This window comes from Maniola hyperantus, chromosome 1, assembly GCF_902806685.2.
Source record: "Maniola hyperantus chromosome 1, iAphHyp1.2, whole genome shotgun sequence".
In the NCBI taxonomy this organism is placed as follows: Eukaryota; Metazoa; Arthropoda; class Insecta; order Lepidoptera; family Nymphalidae; genus Maniola; species Maniola hyperantus.
This window is the reverse complement of record NC_048536.1, coordinates 7,353,422-7,369,968: the sequence shown is the minus strand read 5'-3', so window position 1 is coordinate 7,369,968 and position 16,547 is coordinate 7,353,422. Positions and strand designations below refer to the sequence as shown.

The following is a 16,547-nucleotide window of genomic DNA, read 5'->3' as shown; positions in this document are numbered from 1 at the left end:
GTGTTTTGCCGTTTGCGGGATCTAGTACAAAAAAACCGGGCAAGTGCGAGTCGGACTTGGGCGGTTTACGAAGGGTTCCGTACTATCGTTCAAGATTTTTTAACATTTTTATGTGCAACACTGTGTGATTTGATAAATTAAAATTAATTTGTCAAATCACATAGATGGCGCTGTAGTTAAAATGTGTGTAGTTAAAACTGACCTGCCCCCCAATTGTGTAAGAATAACCATTTCATGGCTATCGCAATCGTCAAGAATTCTGCCCTTTGATTGGCTGTGAAAAAATGTAAACAGCGAATCAACCGATTTGCCGACCGAAGCGATTGCGATAGCCATGAAATGGTTATTCTTACACAATTGGGGGGCAGGTTCCTCATACATCCTGGTACTCAATGCAGAAGCATGCGAAATATTTATATTCCTAAATGCGTCAATTTTCTTCGTTATTTTTTAGGAACATTTAAGACGTGTACCTAAATTGTATAAAAAAACACGGTGTTCTGCTATTCATATTAGGTATCTACATATCTGTCTCTCGTACGATTCGATTGCCTAAAATTAGTTTCTTTAAGCTTATTTTATGGAAATTAAACTAAATTTAGTTTTAAATCTATCAATTCATTTCTTAAACATTAAAAAAAAGATAATGCAGACTTCTGTTAGAGGGTATTTGGTATTAACCTTTACTATATGACAATCTATATTATATTATATATATTCTATATATATATATATTCGTTTCTATATTAGTTTTGTAGGTATTATTTGCTCCCTAGAGCGATATAGTGTCTTTATAATTATCTACCGTCATTACAGGCATGTCTAGACAACTAGACGACTACCTTTTACAACATAAATATGTATGTTATGTAGGTATATTTTCTAACGTAGACACCGAGACGGGTCCGTTGTAGGCACTTGGACCTACCTCTATAATATTCAGTTTGCGTTTTTATATAAATCTATATCGTAGGGACCTACTAACTGTTTATAAACCTGTGACGAAACAAGTGTTACAGACCCGATTGATAAATAAATAAGTAATTCTTTTGATATAGCTATATATATAAGTTCAGGTGTACAAAATATAAAATGAAGCTCATTATGATTCACTACTTAAACTGAGATACTTCTCAATTCAGCACAGCATCATCGGTATTCCGAGATGCCGCGGTCGAGTTGCTTGATTGAAAGCCTGAATTGGTGAACTGGAATTTCACAATTAAGTAGGAACGTGGGCAGATCTGTCTAGCAATATTGGCAAGTAAATATAATGTACATACCTACTTAGGGTTAGAAATCAAAGTATCTAGCTATTACTATCGCGTGTTCTTTACACTTATGTATGTGTAAGGAATTCTTTAAACAGTTTAGTACGCTACTAGGGCGTGGGAGGCGCCGTGTGTACATTCTATACCTATCCACTTTTGTACAATCTGAACTAATGTATTATTAAAACAATTTACAATTCTATCGATCGCCCGCCGCCTGTAATGTCATGCAAGAGACATTTTATTTTTACCTTGAGGAATACTTAAGGCTGAAAATTATTCATTCGAGGGCAGGTAAAATGGAGCAGAGGTATCGGACATAGGTACATTGATTTAGCAATTTTATTCGTTTCCATAATTTTGACTTCATTAAATATTCTCTTTTATAGTTAACGTGGTCACGTAGCAAAGTATTTAGTTCCATAGGCAAAGATAATATTGGATTTAGATATTTGATACCTTACCCTATTTATTAATTAGTAATTATTAAGTAAGTATGTATTATTTATTGGTTTGATTGGCTACTTATTTCTTTTATTTTTGTATTTAAACATTAGAGATGTTTACAAAATTACAAAGAGTAAGAACACAGGTTACACTTAAAAACCGACCAAGTGCGACTCGCGCACCGAGGGTTCCGTACTACAGTCGTATTTTTTCGACATTTTGCACGATTAATCAAAAACTATCATGCTTAACAATAAATAAAAAACAGTTTTAGAATATACAGGTAAAGCTCTTTCATATGATACCCCACTTTGTATAGTTATCTTACTTTGAAAATAACTATACAAAGAGGGGTATTTTCGGATTTTTCCTTTACTTGTACTATAACACCTATAAACCTGCCAAATTTCATAATTGTAGGTCAACGGGAAGTACCCTATAGTAGGTTCTCTTGACAGACACGACAGACGGACAGACAGACCGACAGACACCAAAGTGATCCTATAAGGGTTCCTTTTTCCTTTTTAGGTATGGAATCCTAAAAAACAAAGGGCGACCATTTATTTCTTGTATTCTCTCAGTAGGGCTGACTGGATCATTGTTTTATGTAAGAACTGGCAGCCTGATCCATAAGTTACTAGTTAGTTCAGAGACTATACCTTTAAATTAATGTAAAGATAACCTAGGTATATAGATTCCAAGTGGAAAGAGAAACTGAAACCATAAGGATAATGATGTAAAGCAAAGCACCCTGCGCAGTGCGCAACTGCGTACCTACCAAGCCGTGGGCGTTCGCTTTTCACTTTTCACTCAATTTCATCGTCAATTTTGATCTAAAACGTTTTCTTAACCAATATTTTACCGTGTTAAAAGTAAATATTTTCATCAATAATCAGCCATGTTTTAAACACCTTAATCACACTTCACACTAATATTATAAAGGCGAAAGTTAGTATGTGTGTGTGTGTGTGTGTATGTTTGTTACTCTTTAACGCAAAAACTACTCGACGCATTTGGCTGGTCTATGTGTCACTTCGATGTAGTAATAGAAGCGGCGATAGCCTAGTGGTTAAGACGTCGGCCTCCTAGTCCTAGGGGTCCGGGGTTCAATCCCGGGTACGCAACTCTAACTTTTCGTAGTTATGAGTATGTACGTTTTAAGCAATAGATAATTAAATTAAATATTACTTGCTTTACGCGCGAAGTCTGCCAATCCGCAGTTGTCGGGCGAGGCAGACTATGACTGAACCCTTCTCATTGTTAGAGGAAACCCGTTCTCAGTAGTTAGCTGGCGATAGGTTGGTCATGATGATGATGGGGATGATGAATAGCCAGTATTCCTTTAGTATGCAGAAATCTTGAACCAAAAGATATAAAAGGCTAAAATTTCGCCATATTATTCCAGGTAAAACATATTACAGTGTTTATAGTCGAGAGATTTGAGAATCCCGATTGAGATCTGCTTGTACGTAGAGCCCGCCGAACCCGTATATGTAACATTTTTTAGTGTTCATTAAATATTACCCAAACTGGTTTGGTTTTTCGCGTTCTTTCTTCCACTCGTTTTGCATTCTCGTTTCAAAATAGTTTTCACTTTTTAGCAGGTAGGTAGTAGCCCTTTTTTTGGGACATGCACGCTGCCAATATGGCATCATTTCCGCTTACGTGAAAGCTGAAAAGTTACAATATTTCAACAACAACACATTGATTTCAAGGCATCTTGTGCCTTGAAATTGTGTTTTGTATTTTTCTGTTGTATTTTTCTGTTGAATCTTATACGTACTATACTATTAAAACTGGCCAAGTGCGAGTCGGACTCGTGCACCGAGGGTTCCGTTCTTGTTCCGTAGCTTGGAAAATACTGTTTATTTTGTTGCTCAAGTTATTTCCAACTGCAAATAATAAAAATCTAGATTTATTCCATAGGAATCCTATCCTATATACCTAAAATTTTTAAGTAAAATTACCCTCTGAACTCCAAAAATGTGAGTTTGTTATCGCAAAAAAATATGCGGCAATTTTCGGCCTTTTTCTCTAACTTGTGCTGTGATACCTTGCTTCTTGCCTTTCATGATTCTAAGTTAACGGGAATAGTAGTATTTGCGAGTGTCAAAAATGAAAAGCGCTGCTGGGGAGCGCGCTAGGGGTACTTCTCTTAATAATATAAAACTAATTATTTGTTAAGTGTGGCGGTGCTAGACTACAAACTTATATCTCATTTTAGATAGGTTCCTAGATACCTACTTTGACATAGATTAATTTATAATTAATATTTAATCTGTACATTGTTTGAATGTTTATATATATTTTTAATCTTCTTATTATATAAAACTTATATTCTTTGTATGTCTGTTTGCCTTTTCGTAACCTAGGCGTTCGCGCTTCGTTCATCCGGATAGGTTTCTGCCATAGTACCTACTGCCTAATAAAAAGATTTTTATTCAAATAAATTTAAAATCAGCGCCACCTCTTAGATACTAATTTGAAATCCAGACGTCACTGAGGTTGCATTGGTGCTAAATAAACATTTTAGGACCAATGAGTCGGTGCCATTTTGCTTGTTCAATGGCCCTGTCCTTACAAAGTAATATATAAGTCTATGCTTGGTGGTTATTTTATTTGCCTTTTTGTTATCCATTGTAACCATGTAACTGTGAATCTGATAGCGTCACAATGTGCATATCAATTTTGATAAATACGGTTGTGTCATGACTTTCACTCTCCTTACGTACGTGACTTTGTAATATCGTTGTATCGCGTTATAGGTACTATTTACGTAAATTGAACGAATGTTTTAAATACATTTTGTTTTTACTTAGGTCGTAGTTTATCAATGTGTGGCTTTTTGGCAAAGATTTGCTTATTGCATAATTAACATAAATTACTAGATCCTGCTGGAAAGTTGAAATGCCCAACATCAAAATCCATACTTCCAAATTATTATGTATTAGAATTACGTAAGTGTGTCTGTAGCAGACAACATTTTCACGGTCCGTTTACGTGATACAGAGAATTACGAGTAGCTTTGACGTGACACAGAGATACGAGTAGCTTGCATACCGGGGAAAGACATAGGCTACTTTTGGTCCAGGATAATTAGTGGGAGAGTTCCCACGTGATTCATAAAGGCCCATCCGTTAAATCGATTTTTATAAAATTCGATACAGACATAGCTTCAAGTCAAGAGTAAACACGCATCTCCTAGGCAAGCGCGCTCCATCTTAGGCTGCATCATCACTTGCCAGCACGTCTGAAGTCTGATAGCAGCCAAGCGCAGGACTATATTTTTTTTTTTAAAAGCTTGCATCCTAGAGATGTATCTTTTTGACGTCAAAGGGTTCCCTCGGGATTTTTAAAAACATAAATCCACGCGGACGAAGTCGCGGGCATCATCTAGTAATTTATCGTTTTTAGGGATTACTTCGTCGTCTGTCGGTCTGTCTGTTGTGTCTGTCAAAAAAACCTATAGTATAGGGTAGGTACTTCCCGTTGACTTAGAATCATGAAATTTGGCAGGTAGGTAGGTCTTCTAGGTAGGTAGGGCTAGCTATCAATTGAAGCAAGCCCGTAGCTGCTATGGGAACACGTACAATTATATGGTGCATTCAATTCGCCGGAGACATCCAAGTGGAAGAAGTTCAGGAGATGATTGGATGAGCATCCATCAATCTCCTAGCATTACGAAGCCGTGTAAAATCCAAGCATAGTGCGTACGTACTATGTTTACATTGCAGCGGATCCAGCAATTTGTGGAAGACAAGCTATTCAGATTCATGCAAAGTAAACAGAACAGTAACACAGTATAAATCGGTCATAATCAATTATACAGAGTATACTCATTTTTTGTATAACTTGTATAACACAACAGATGATGACTCCACAGCTTTCGGGCCATAATGACAATTGCTTCAGATCATTAGTTTTAGCCATATCTATCATTATTTTATGTTTCCCAGCACTTTTAAAAATCAATAAAATGTATGAATTGATGTGAGGTACCGGTTATTGGGGCAAACAGGTAGAGTTATGCCATCTAAAGCGATTTCAGAGAAACTGGAGGGGCCACCAAAGTCACAGAACAGATGTTCTGTCTTAGTTTCGCTGAGGCCAACACTCTCCAAAAAAAACCTCAAGGAGTGGTTTTCTAAAAAAGCCTAAGCTTTTTAGAAAACTACTTCTTGAGGTATACCTAAGTATACCTAAATACGTTTAAATTATTTAAAACTAACCCGAATGCCGATTTTCATGTTTCTAACTTGAAATAAATAGGACTTTCATATAACTGTCCATATCCCTTAGGGGTGGATTTTCTCGAAACCATTCATTACCATTCAGTTGATGCTTACGCCCTAGAAAGAACCGAACTGCCGAACATGTTTGTAATTCTTGTTATTTTTTGGTTCAGCTTCAGTGTTAAATTTAGAAAACTTGGTTTTCAGTTGCGAAGGCTGCAAGGGTTTCTTCAAGCGGACGGTGAGAAAAGATCTAACATACGCGTGTCGTGAAGAGAGAAACTGCATAATCGACAAGCGGCAACGGAACCGATGTCAGTACTGTCGGTATCAGAAGTGCCTCGCGTGCGGCATGAAACGCGAGGCCGTGCAAGAAGAGAGGCAGAGGGCGGCCCGAGGCGCGGAAGACGCGCATCCTAGCAGTTCTGTTCAGGTAACTACTTATTACCAAAGATACTCGAATTATAAAATTTTAGATAGGCAAAACTCGTACATTAAAAAAAGGTGAGGACTAGGTCTTAGGCCCGCATACGCGGTGCAATTTACATTGACTCGGGGTTTCCGCACCTTTGTGCATGTTTCAAAAAATAGCGGCCCGTTTCCAGTCTATAGAAGACATTAATTTATTGCTTAAAATTCAACCTCGCTTGTGTTAAGTCGATGTGAGCCTGTTCTGTTACCTAGATAGCGCCCCTCAAGTATTATTTATAATTCTGTGTACAATGTTCGCAAATATGCTTGGGTCTGGCGACAAGTAGCAAACCTGCGCAGTAGTGTGTTGATGAGAAACGCCGATGACCGAAAGTGTAGAGGCTACCTAAAAAGACCCAATGTCCAACAGTGGATACACAGCTGATGATGATTTCTAAATTAATTGATGTCAAATTGAATTAATTTTTCTTAGCTATATTTTTGCGTTGTAGCTCAAATAAATGTGACTTTTCATTAAAAAAAATTCTAACGCAATTTTATATTCGTTAACGTGTTAAACTTTATCGCTTAGTTTAATAGCTATACCTGTGATACTAAGCAATTAAACTTTAAGTAGCCAATCAAAATGTCTCAAGCAATTAACTACGATGACTATACTAAAATAAACATGGGCAGTGACGCTCGTGGATTTCTTTACTTTTAATGACCTATAAAACTTGTCATTTAAAACTTTGTAATGACAAATGACCGAATGAATGGCCATATAAATAGAATATAAGCTTGACCTTCGGGTGCCTCTCTACGACATGTTACTGTAAAAGCTCGAACTACGATAAATCCTATGATCTTCCAGTAAGCCCCGAGCTTTACCAAGTCTTAATAGTAAAAGTTTTTTCTTTCTTTTAATCAATAAACCCCCTGATATTTGTATTTCCGGATCCTTGAGTGTCAATAGTAAAAGTCAAAAATATGGAAATCGTTAATTTCCGACTTTACTGGCATTTACTCGCTAAATCTTAGGGTTTACCGAAAGACACTGTAAAGTCCGTAATGAATGCTATCCGTTACTACACTTACCATTAACATATTTATTAGAATTTATTGTAATTCGAGCTTTTACAGAAGATAACATAAAATACACTATTCAGTGCTAAGTCTAGAACCTGATATAGTTAAAAGAAAAACAAAGAAAAAATCCATGTATCCATACGGCTGAAAGTCCAAATATAAAATAGCTAAGTGGTTAAAATAGAAAATACTTAGTAGGTACAACATTGTTAGTTCGTTAGTCACAAGGTTATCGATATAATTTATTCCGTGGCCCCGGCTTAGGTCCACGTCCTTCGAACTATGAAGGATATAGATAAGCCGTTGCCGGTAAATATGTATTTATGGAATTTTTGCCCACACGTTATACGTCTTAATATTTTAATATTGTATTAATATGGCTGTTTGACGCAAAAAATGTTACTGTATTATAAAATATTGTAAACCTACTTTCTAGAATGAGGGCGGTTACGCACTCATCCGACCAGAGTCCGTGAAAATACGTTCAATTCCGAAGTATAGTCTTAGAACTATTTGTATGGTAGTTTACGCACTAGATCCGACTTCCGTCATCCGTGAGAATATCTCGGATGTGCCTCGGATTCAAATCGGACATATAACGTACATATGTCAAAGATGTCCACTGAATAGCTTTGATTTGGATCAGATATCGGATTACTGCGTAAGCAACATCCGAATTCGGTCCGAGTTTTTTATATCCATATTTTCACGGATTCGGATCGGATGAGTGCGTTACCGCTCTGATTAGCTATATGATTCAACACTATTGTAGATAACAAGCTTGGTATCGACTATTTAGACATCCGCGGGTCGAGGCACGAACCCAACCATAATATTATTGTGTCGGCTGTTGTCGCGCTCAATGACTCCGAAGAGAGTGTAGGTACTTGTTGAGGTTCAACATCTTAAAAACCAAGGCCTTGTCATATTGTTATACACCTCATACGTACCACACTACACTACAATTTTTATACCTTCGAAACGTACTGTTCTGAAACGTACTGTAAACAGGCCACGCGAAGCGTGTTGGATCTAATTAAATCACAGTATATATGGTCACTTGTGGTTTTTACAAACACCCGGCACTGCATCACGTTTCATGTCACGTCGGATGTTGAAACGTCGCCTATAGCGTCGTCGGGTCGGCTACCGTGTTTATCTCTAATTTTATTTTTCAAAAATTCTTTGACTATCTAAAAGCGTATTACGTTTCCCCGTTTTCAGAGTTTGATTTAGATGAACTAAAAGGAGATATTGTTTAACTTTCCAGGAGCTGTCAATCGAGCGGCTGCTGGAGATGGAATCGCTTGTGGCGGACCCCACCGAGGAGTTCCAGTTCCTGCGCGTGGGACCCGACAGCAACGTGCCGGCGCGGTACCGCGCCCCCGTCTCCAGCCTGTGCCAAATTGGTAAGACTGCGTCCACATCAGTATCACTTTTCAGGAGCTATCAATCGAGTGTTGCTGGAAGTGAAAGTTTCCAAATAATAGCTTACTTTAATTTTTAAAAAACAAGATGGCCGCAAGGCACTCCGACGGAGTGGAGTGGCATTTTTATCGACTTACTCTGCTTTTTTAATTTGACTACGGTTGAAATTGTTATCTTAGGTACTGAAAATAAGCGCTCTCAAGCGAATCCGCGTGGGTCGCAGAAGCACGGGTCATGGGTCGCAGAGATGCTCCGCGCGAGGAACTAGCTAATTATATCATATCACCGTGAATTGGCTGCCAGTCGAAGCGCCGCGCCTCTACTCGCTGAGCCTCGTCTACGCTGGCTCTTACCTACATTAATGGTTCGCATTGGACTGTTCCAGGCAACAAGCAGATCGCCGCACTGGTGGTGTGGGCGCGCGACATCCCACATTTCAGCCAGCTGGAGCTGGATGACCAGGTGCTGCTCATCAAGGCGTCCTGGAATGAACTGCTACTCTTCGCCATCGCCTGGCGGTCTATGGAGGTAAACTGTTTTTTTTCGGATTGAGTATGCTGAATATGTCTTACTGGCTACTACAGCGTCACCAGGTGAGGTGGCGAGCGCGAGGCTTCGCCGGGGGGTGAGCCCTACGGTAAACTGAGAGATTTTTTGGCTTTTATACCCATTTGGGAATGAATCAGGGCCACGCATTCGACGACAGTGGTGGGCAGGGCCGGAGCGCGCCGAAGACACAATACGCATGTAACATATTATTATTATATGGTGCCGTCCTAAATAGAGGTGTTGATGACAGGACGTCGAATGTGTATTGTATCTTCGCCCCGCTAATGCCCCATCCACTACTGTCATTGAGGCCGCAGTGTAATGAACAAATTAGCTACAATTTCTTGACTGACCTGACTCGTTTATATTCTGTTGCAGTTTTTATACAATAGTAGCCCTATTCAATTGCTCAACGCACGAAATCTTGCACTAATTTCACTCATAAATGTCATACTGATGGTGACATAATTTGTGATGTGAATAAAGTTAACTGAAGGTGCAAAAGTGCGCTTATTAACATTAAATTTCAATACTATAAAGCTAGTAATAATTATGTATTGCTTACATTTCAGTACCTAGAAGATGAGCGAGAAAACATGGATGGTACGAGAAGCGCCGCGCCGCCACAGCTCATGTGCCTGATGCCTGGTAAATACTCTTTTGTTTAAGATTCAGGTGCATAGCTGGCAGATAAAGTTAGTTTTGTTAGTGGTCAAGGTTTACCGGTAACCATAACGTAACTTTAACCGTCTGGTATGCTTTTAGTCCTTAGATCATTTCGCACTTGTTCCCATTCACTTTTTTACCACCGTACCGCAAGACATCGGGCGAGTTGAGATTAGTAAGCGAGAGTGAGATACTTCTGTCTCGTTCACCAACTGAACACTAGAGAAAGCCATAAGCCAAGTGACAGTCGCGGTCGCGTGTCTGTCTCCGGTCTCAGATGCGACTCGAAGATTAGTAATAGAAATTATTGCGTTTTCCAGGCATGACCCTGCACCGCAACTCGGCGCTGCAAGCGGGCGTGGGGCAGATCTTCGACCGCGTGCTGTCGGAGTTGTCGCTCAAGATGCGCGCGCTGCGCATGGACCAGGCCGAGTACGTCGCGCTCAAGGCCATCGTGCTGCTCAACCCGGGTAACTAGCCTCCTTATAGCGTGTCCCGGTCTGCAGGCATGACCCTGCGCCGCAACTCGGCGTTGCAGGTGGGCGTGGAATAGATCTTGAACTTGGTAACTACCCCCATTTTAGGGATTCGAACCAAAACAGTTGTTTTGAACGGTGAAACTCCATCAGTCACACTGGCTTATTTCAGTAAGTAAATTAATTAAAACAAATTGAGGGTCTCAAAATTAGCTTTGTCTGCGTGGCAGATTCAATCTGTAGCTCGAGGTCAAGTAAACCGATTCATATTTATGTAGTACATAAACTCGCGGGCATCATCTAGAACAGTTCTTGCATTTCACGAAGGTGAGTGGCTCATGATTTTGTTCAAGTCGTATCGTTATACGTAAGGTAAAGTAAATGTGTGCGTTTGCGAGCGCCTGCTCGCAACTGATTGGTCATACATGCACGCGCACTTACGCAATGTCCGTGTATACGACGTAATCACAAGTGAAGTTCACTCGCCTTCGTGAATTGCAAGAACTGTACTAGATGATGCCCGCGAGTTCGTCCACATGGATTTAGATTTTTTAACCCCGTGGGAACTCTGATTTTCCGGTATAAAAAGCAGCCCATGTCCATCCCCGGGATGTAAGCTGACTCTGTACCAAATTTCGTAGGATCAGTTGAACGGTTGGGCCGAGAAAAGCTAGCAAGACACACTTTCGCATTTATTATATCATAGTATCGATATAAGTCACTATTTGCTTTCGAATTTTGTATGTTTTACAACAAATCGACATTCGTACAAGTAAGAAATCAGACACATTACAGTGTTATAATAGTAGTAAATATAAATGTACCTGTACTTGAGATATTCTGAGATACTCTTCCTGGGCTATACTTTTATCATTTGCTTTTTCTTATTTCAGATGTTAAAGGGCTGAAAAATCGTACAGACGTCGATGTTTTAAGAGAGAAGGTAACTAACAGCTATAAAAACAAAATCCTAGTCTGTTTAGCAAAAGCTAAATGAATTCGTAAATCTAAAGTTGGGCTTACTTCGACTTATGATGTGTGTCGAGTCGGTTATTAGTTATATTTATAATAATTCTTGAATCATCCTAATTGGAATTGTATTTGGCATTTCGGCCATACACAATTAGGAATTAACCGATGTTTTAATAACCGGTTAACGTCCCGGTATTAAACTATCACTCGGTTCGATAGAGCTGCTATTCTCCATCTGATTAATTTAATTTCTTCAACAGATATTTTCGTGCCTGGACGAATACTGTCGACGAGCACATAGTTCCGAAGAAGGCAGATTCGCGTCTCTACTTCTAAGGCTACCAGCTCTCCGTTCCATATCCCTCAAGAGTTTCGAGCACCTATTTTTCTTCCACCTGATTGCGGAAGGTAACGTCGGCAACTACATACGAGAAGCGTTGCGTAACCACGCACCGCCCATCGATACTAGTACCATGATGTAAGAGTCTTAATCCGGCTCCGAAGGACCAAGTTATAATCGAAAGTCCGTAGATGGTTCGCATTACTATTTGGAAGACTTTGATCGCCATACCATATGCTCAAGAGCTTTTTACGCCTGATCGCGAAAGGCAGCATCGGCAATTAAATACGAGAGGCAGTGTATGATGTAAAGGATCTTTAATCCGGCTCAGTAAGACCAACTACAAGCCTCATTTTAAAGTTGGTAGATGGTTCGCATGATTACTTCAGACTTGGATCGCCACAGCATATGCTCAAGAGCGTTTACCGCTTGATTGCGAAGGCAGAATGGGCAATTAACGAGAGGCGGTGTATGATGTAAGGAATCTCTTTAATCCGGCTTCGAAGGACCAACTTCAAGTCTAAATACTAAAGCTTGAGTCAAACTGCGGTGAATCTTGTACGTAGTATATTGCATGCTACGTGCACTTAAATTTAAAAAAAAATTGATGGAGATTTGATGTGGTATTTATTCCTTCATTGGCATGTAATAATAAGATAGGACTGCAAAAACGTTTTAAATACATAAAGAAAACTCCGAGAAACTAATCCAAAGAGGAGTGTATTTGGAGCATGTTCTATAGAACATACAAAGCAGATATAAAATATTATTAATTTATTAGTTTTGAGAATATCCTGAAAAACAAATATTACTAGCTACAAAGTACTGCATTTTCTAAAATGTTTTTATCCCGGTGTTGAGAAATCCGGTGAGCTTGCGTATATTTTTTAAATTGAATTGGAGGGAATATCTTTACTGATAGGAATATATATTTTATCTTGAAGAGCGGAACTAAAACTATTAAAGGCGATATTTCATTGACAAAGTCTTTAGGCAACACAATTAAAAGTTTGGAGCTGAATAAATACTGTTCATTTTAGTTCGAATTATCTGTCAATTTGTATGGCGGTGTTCAGAGCTTTTTAAACTATCTCTAGAGCTGGTTGGTAATTGTCTCGTATGCGAACTAGTGTCTCTTACCCCCCCCCCCCCCCCCCCCCCCCCCCCATTGCCACTTGTGGTTTGTCGCTAGATATTCCAGTGGCAGTACATCTTGCCACAAAATCGGTTTCCGACAAGTGTGAATAGCTTCATATAAAACGTTCTGCCACTGGAACATTCGATTTAAATCCTGGCCCACAAAACTACAAGTGGGAACGGGGTTACGTACAATAACGAACGACGGAGCCCTGTGTAGTGTCTAAAAAAATTAATCGATCAAGTAAATATTATACCAAGTTTATTCTATTTGGTAACAAAGACTATACTTTTATTATTATTTTTATATTTTTACTAATGTAAGGTATAATAGCAATTATTATTATTGTTAATGTGTATAGATGTACGTTCATCGTGACCTGAAGTGATAAATGCTAAGGAATTGTGCCTACATTCATGTGCACTATTTGGAATTTCAATCTTTAAAATATCACAAATTCAAATCATACTTCTGGTAAGAAGAATAGAATAATGTAATGAATAAAATAGGCGAAATATCCCAGAAAAATAATCAAACCGTAATGTATGTATTTTCGGGGTTAATTTTGTAAAGAATTGAAAATGACTTTAGGGGCTTTAGGAAATTTTTGTTTCAAAAATGTCAAACCTATCTAAATTGTTATTCAAAAATTATATTCAGGTTTTAAGATTAGGAATTCAATAAGAAGTTTATTTCATTTTTTATGCCGTCATTCCATGTGGGACTTTGTCATGTCACTGTAAAGTTTATATATATAGTATAAGCATTAAATATTGTATTATAAATAATATCTGTCCCGGCTGTACTCACGTGGTTAGTTGACGTTAGCCCGACTAGTTTCGAACCCATCCGGGGCCCTTTTTCAAGGGAGTCAGTTCGCGCACGCGCCGCAGTTTTGACTGCGTGCCGCCCCCCACCCCAGCCACCCTCACAACGGGCTCTACGGGCAGCGGCACGCGCGGCCCGCAGTCAAAACCGCGGCGCGGGCGCGAACGGACTCCCTTGAAAAAGGACCCCGGATGGGTTCGAAACTAGTCGGGTTAGCGTCACGCTAAACACGTGAGTACAGCCGGGACAGATATTATTTATAATGGAAATCACTCACGGTAGTTTAAACGCTTAAATATTGTATTGTGCAATTATAATAATTCCAGCGGAGTTCTGATTTTTTTACAATGGTCAATATAACAAATCCAGAATTTCAAATAAATTATTTTTGGATTTTCATTAGGCATCGTAGTGGTTACCATTATACATCACTATATTAATTGAACCCTGGACTAAAATTGCTGGCAAATTACAGCTGGCGCGCACCATGGTGCGCCGAGTTGCGGTGCCATTTAAAATCCGTACAAAACCGTGATTGTCCAATGTCCAGTGCGCGCACAACGTATCAATATCCGCGAATTTGACGATCTCCGTAGCGCAGTGGTAAGTGCTGTGGTCTTAATAGTACGAGGGCCTGGGAAAGATTCCCGGTAGGGGAATGTTATATGGAATTTTTAAAAAAATTTAAAAGGGAATAAAACGTACGGAAATTCACCGTGGTGCGCGCTATCTCATCCACTGTCCAGATTGAAAAAACACTCGATAAGTAAACAGTAATTAAAATGTGTAGATAATAATTATCGTTCAGTAAGTGACGGTAAATATTGAACTTGGAGGCCGCCTCTTCTTATTTGAAGTAATTTTAACATGTTTGACTAAAATCAAATCATTTATAGGAAATAATAAATTCTATTAGATGTTCGTAGCATAATATGATGTAATACCTATCTAATGTAATAATGTAAAGCGTAAGTATAGATGATAAAATTAACCAAATCTTTATAAAATGCTAAAATTGTTAACATAAATCTTTTAAACAGCTCACAGCTGTTGACAGGACGTTTAAACATTGTTGCTGTCTTAAAATTATTATCTTTTGTTATTATATTATGGTCACATCTAAATCTTAAAAATCCTTAAGGACCACTAGCCCATGGCGATCCAATTTGCTAACGCGTGACGAAGTCGAGGAGGAGGCGAGGCGTCAATGTATACCGATGTTCTGTATCGCAACTGTATTACTACAATTTATATTGCTATAGTGGCGATACAGAATCATGGTTCGCGGCCGTTTGCGACGATATATTCGCAAAACATCGCCATGGGCTGTTGCCCTAAGTGCCATAACCCACTAGCGCGACAAGTCGCGCGCGACCTATGGCGGGTCGTCGCACGAGTTTTTATTCTCTATATAAACTTTTGGTGCAACCCCTATTGCCGCGGCACGGTCGCGTTGGCTCGCGTGGCTTGACTCTGAATGATAAAACGTATGTGACGCGTTTTTGTATGATTTTTAATGCAAAAAAAAACCACTTGAGCGGCCAGTTGAGCGCGGCTTCGTAATAAAACTCCATTTTGTGACTGTTTTTTTGCCGCGTCCTGTCGCGCCTCATAAAAAACGCGCGCAGCCCGCAGCACGCCACGTCCCGCGCTAGTGGGTTATGACCTAATAACACAGAATTGCATTGGTGCTTTATTAAAATATGCATTTTAGAATGCACATCAAGTTATATGAGTAGAAACTTGGTTAGTTTAATGATATTGATATCATTATTAAGTTTTATTAATGAAATTGTAAATATCATTTTTAATATGTACCTAAGTCTTTATAGTTATGTACAATTTAATTTGAATTAAGAAGTAAATTATGGTTAGTAAAATTATTGTTTTATATTATATTATACCTCATCCATTGCGGGTGTGCATGGTCGGAATGATGTCAAATGGCCTATTTTATTATTATTTTTTAACAATAATGTCCAGGCCAGTCTTATTTACCTTAATACAGAAAGCATAAATTGGTTAAATTAACCCGTGTTAATTTACCAAAAAAAACGCCTCAGAGATCTGAAATTATCATGGTATAATTCTGAGGTGTCTGGATACACATGATAAATCCAAAAACCAGGTTTTGCAATAAAAGTATCAAACTTTAAAAAATAAAGAAGTTAGTATAGCGCTCTCTCTGTTACGTAATCCCACACAAATGATAGACATAAATCTGTAGGCGGTAACCATTTTGAGTCACCATCATGTTTTGCGTCAAAAATTTTGCTCAGCTTTTGGGAGAAAAAAATCGTAGATTCTGAATATTCTTCTTTTTGATTACGGTAAGAGGGTTCTGTAAAGCTCATTCACATTGAGAGTCGAAGCGCACGTCTACACATCGTGAAGCGTGTTCTGACACGCACTTGCCAGTTAGGTATTTGACTTAGAAAGTTACATCGAGGCTTCAGAGTATTCATGAGATGATAGGATCGGTGTTTTCGGAAATGGTTCGTATTTTATATCGGAAAATGTTGCAGCGGTTGTGAGATGATTTATAATAATGTTCACTAAATATCTGACTTATATTTAAGTTATATTTTTTGTATAGATATAGCTTTAAGTTTTATTGGTGATTGAAATTAAAATCATCCAAATAATATTTGTGTTTTTATTTTATTATTCATCAAAAATAGTATATACTATCTATATATA

At 38.6% G+C, this 16,547-nt stretch overlaps 2 protein-coding genes across 7 annotated transcripts in view; one reads left to right on the top strand and one right to left on the bottom strand.

Annotated features, from left to right (window-relative positions):
• usp (ultraspiracle) overlaps positions 1-16,492 on the top strand; it is a 40,559-nt gene extending 24,067 nt beyond the window's left edge. For 5 of the 6 annotated variants that reach the window (XM_034972412.2, XM_034972395.2, XM_034972391.2 and 2 more), the window contains 7 exons: positions 6,158-6,383; positions 8,721-8,859; positions 9,264-9,406; positions 10,000-10,075; positions 10,414-10,563; positions 11,463-11,512; positions 11,802-16,492. In XM_034972412.2, the coding sequence (XP_034828303.1) occupies positions 6,158-6,383; positions 8,721-8,859; positions 9,264-9,406; positions 10,000-10,075; positions 10,414-10,563; positions 11,463-11,512; positions 11,802-12,023 (1,006 nt within the window). In that variant the 3' untranslated portion in view covers positions 12,024-16,492. The remainder of the gene's footprint in view (positions 1-6,157; positions 6,384-8,720; positions 8,860-9,263; positions 9,407-9,999; positions 10,076-10,413; positions 10,564-11,462; positions 11,513-11,801) is intronic. The other variant, XR_011237875.1, reaches the window with a different exon arrangement.
• Atg17 (autophagy-related 17) overlaps positions 1-16,547 on the bottom strand; it is a 179,809-nt gene that overhangs the window by 56,580 nt on the left and 106,682 nt on the right. The gene's annotated exons all lie outside the window — the stretch shown is intronic.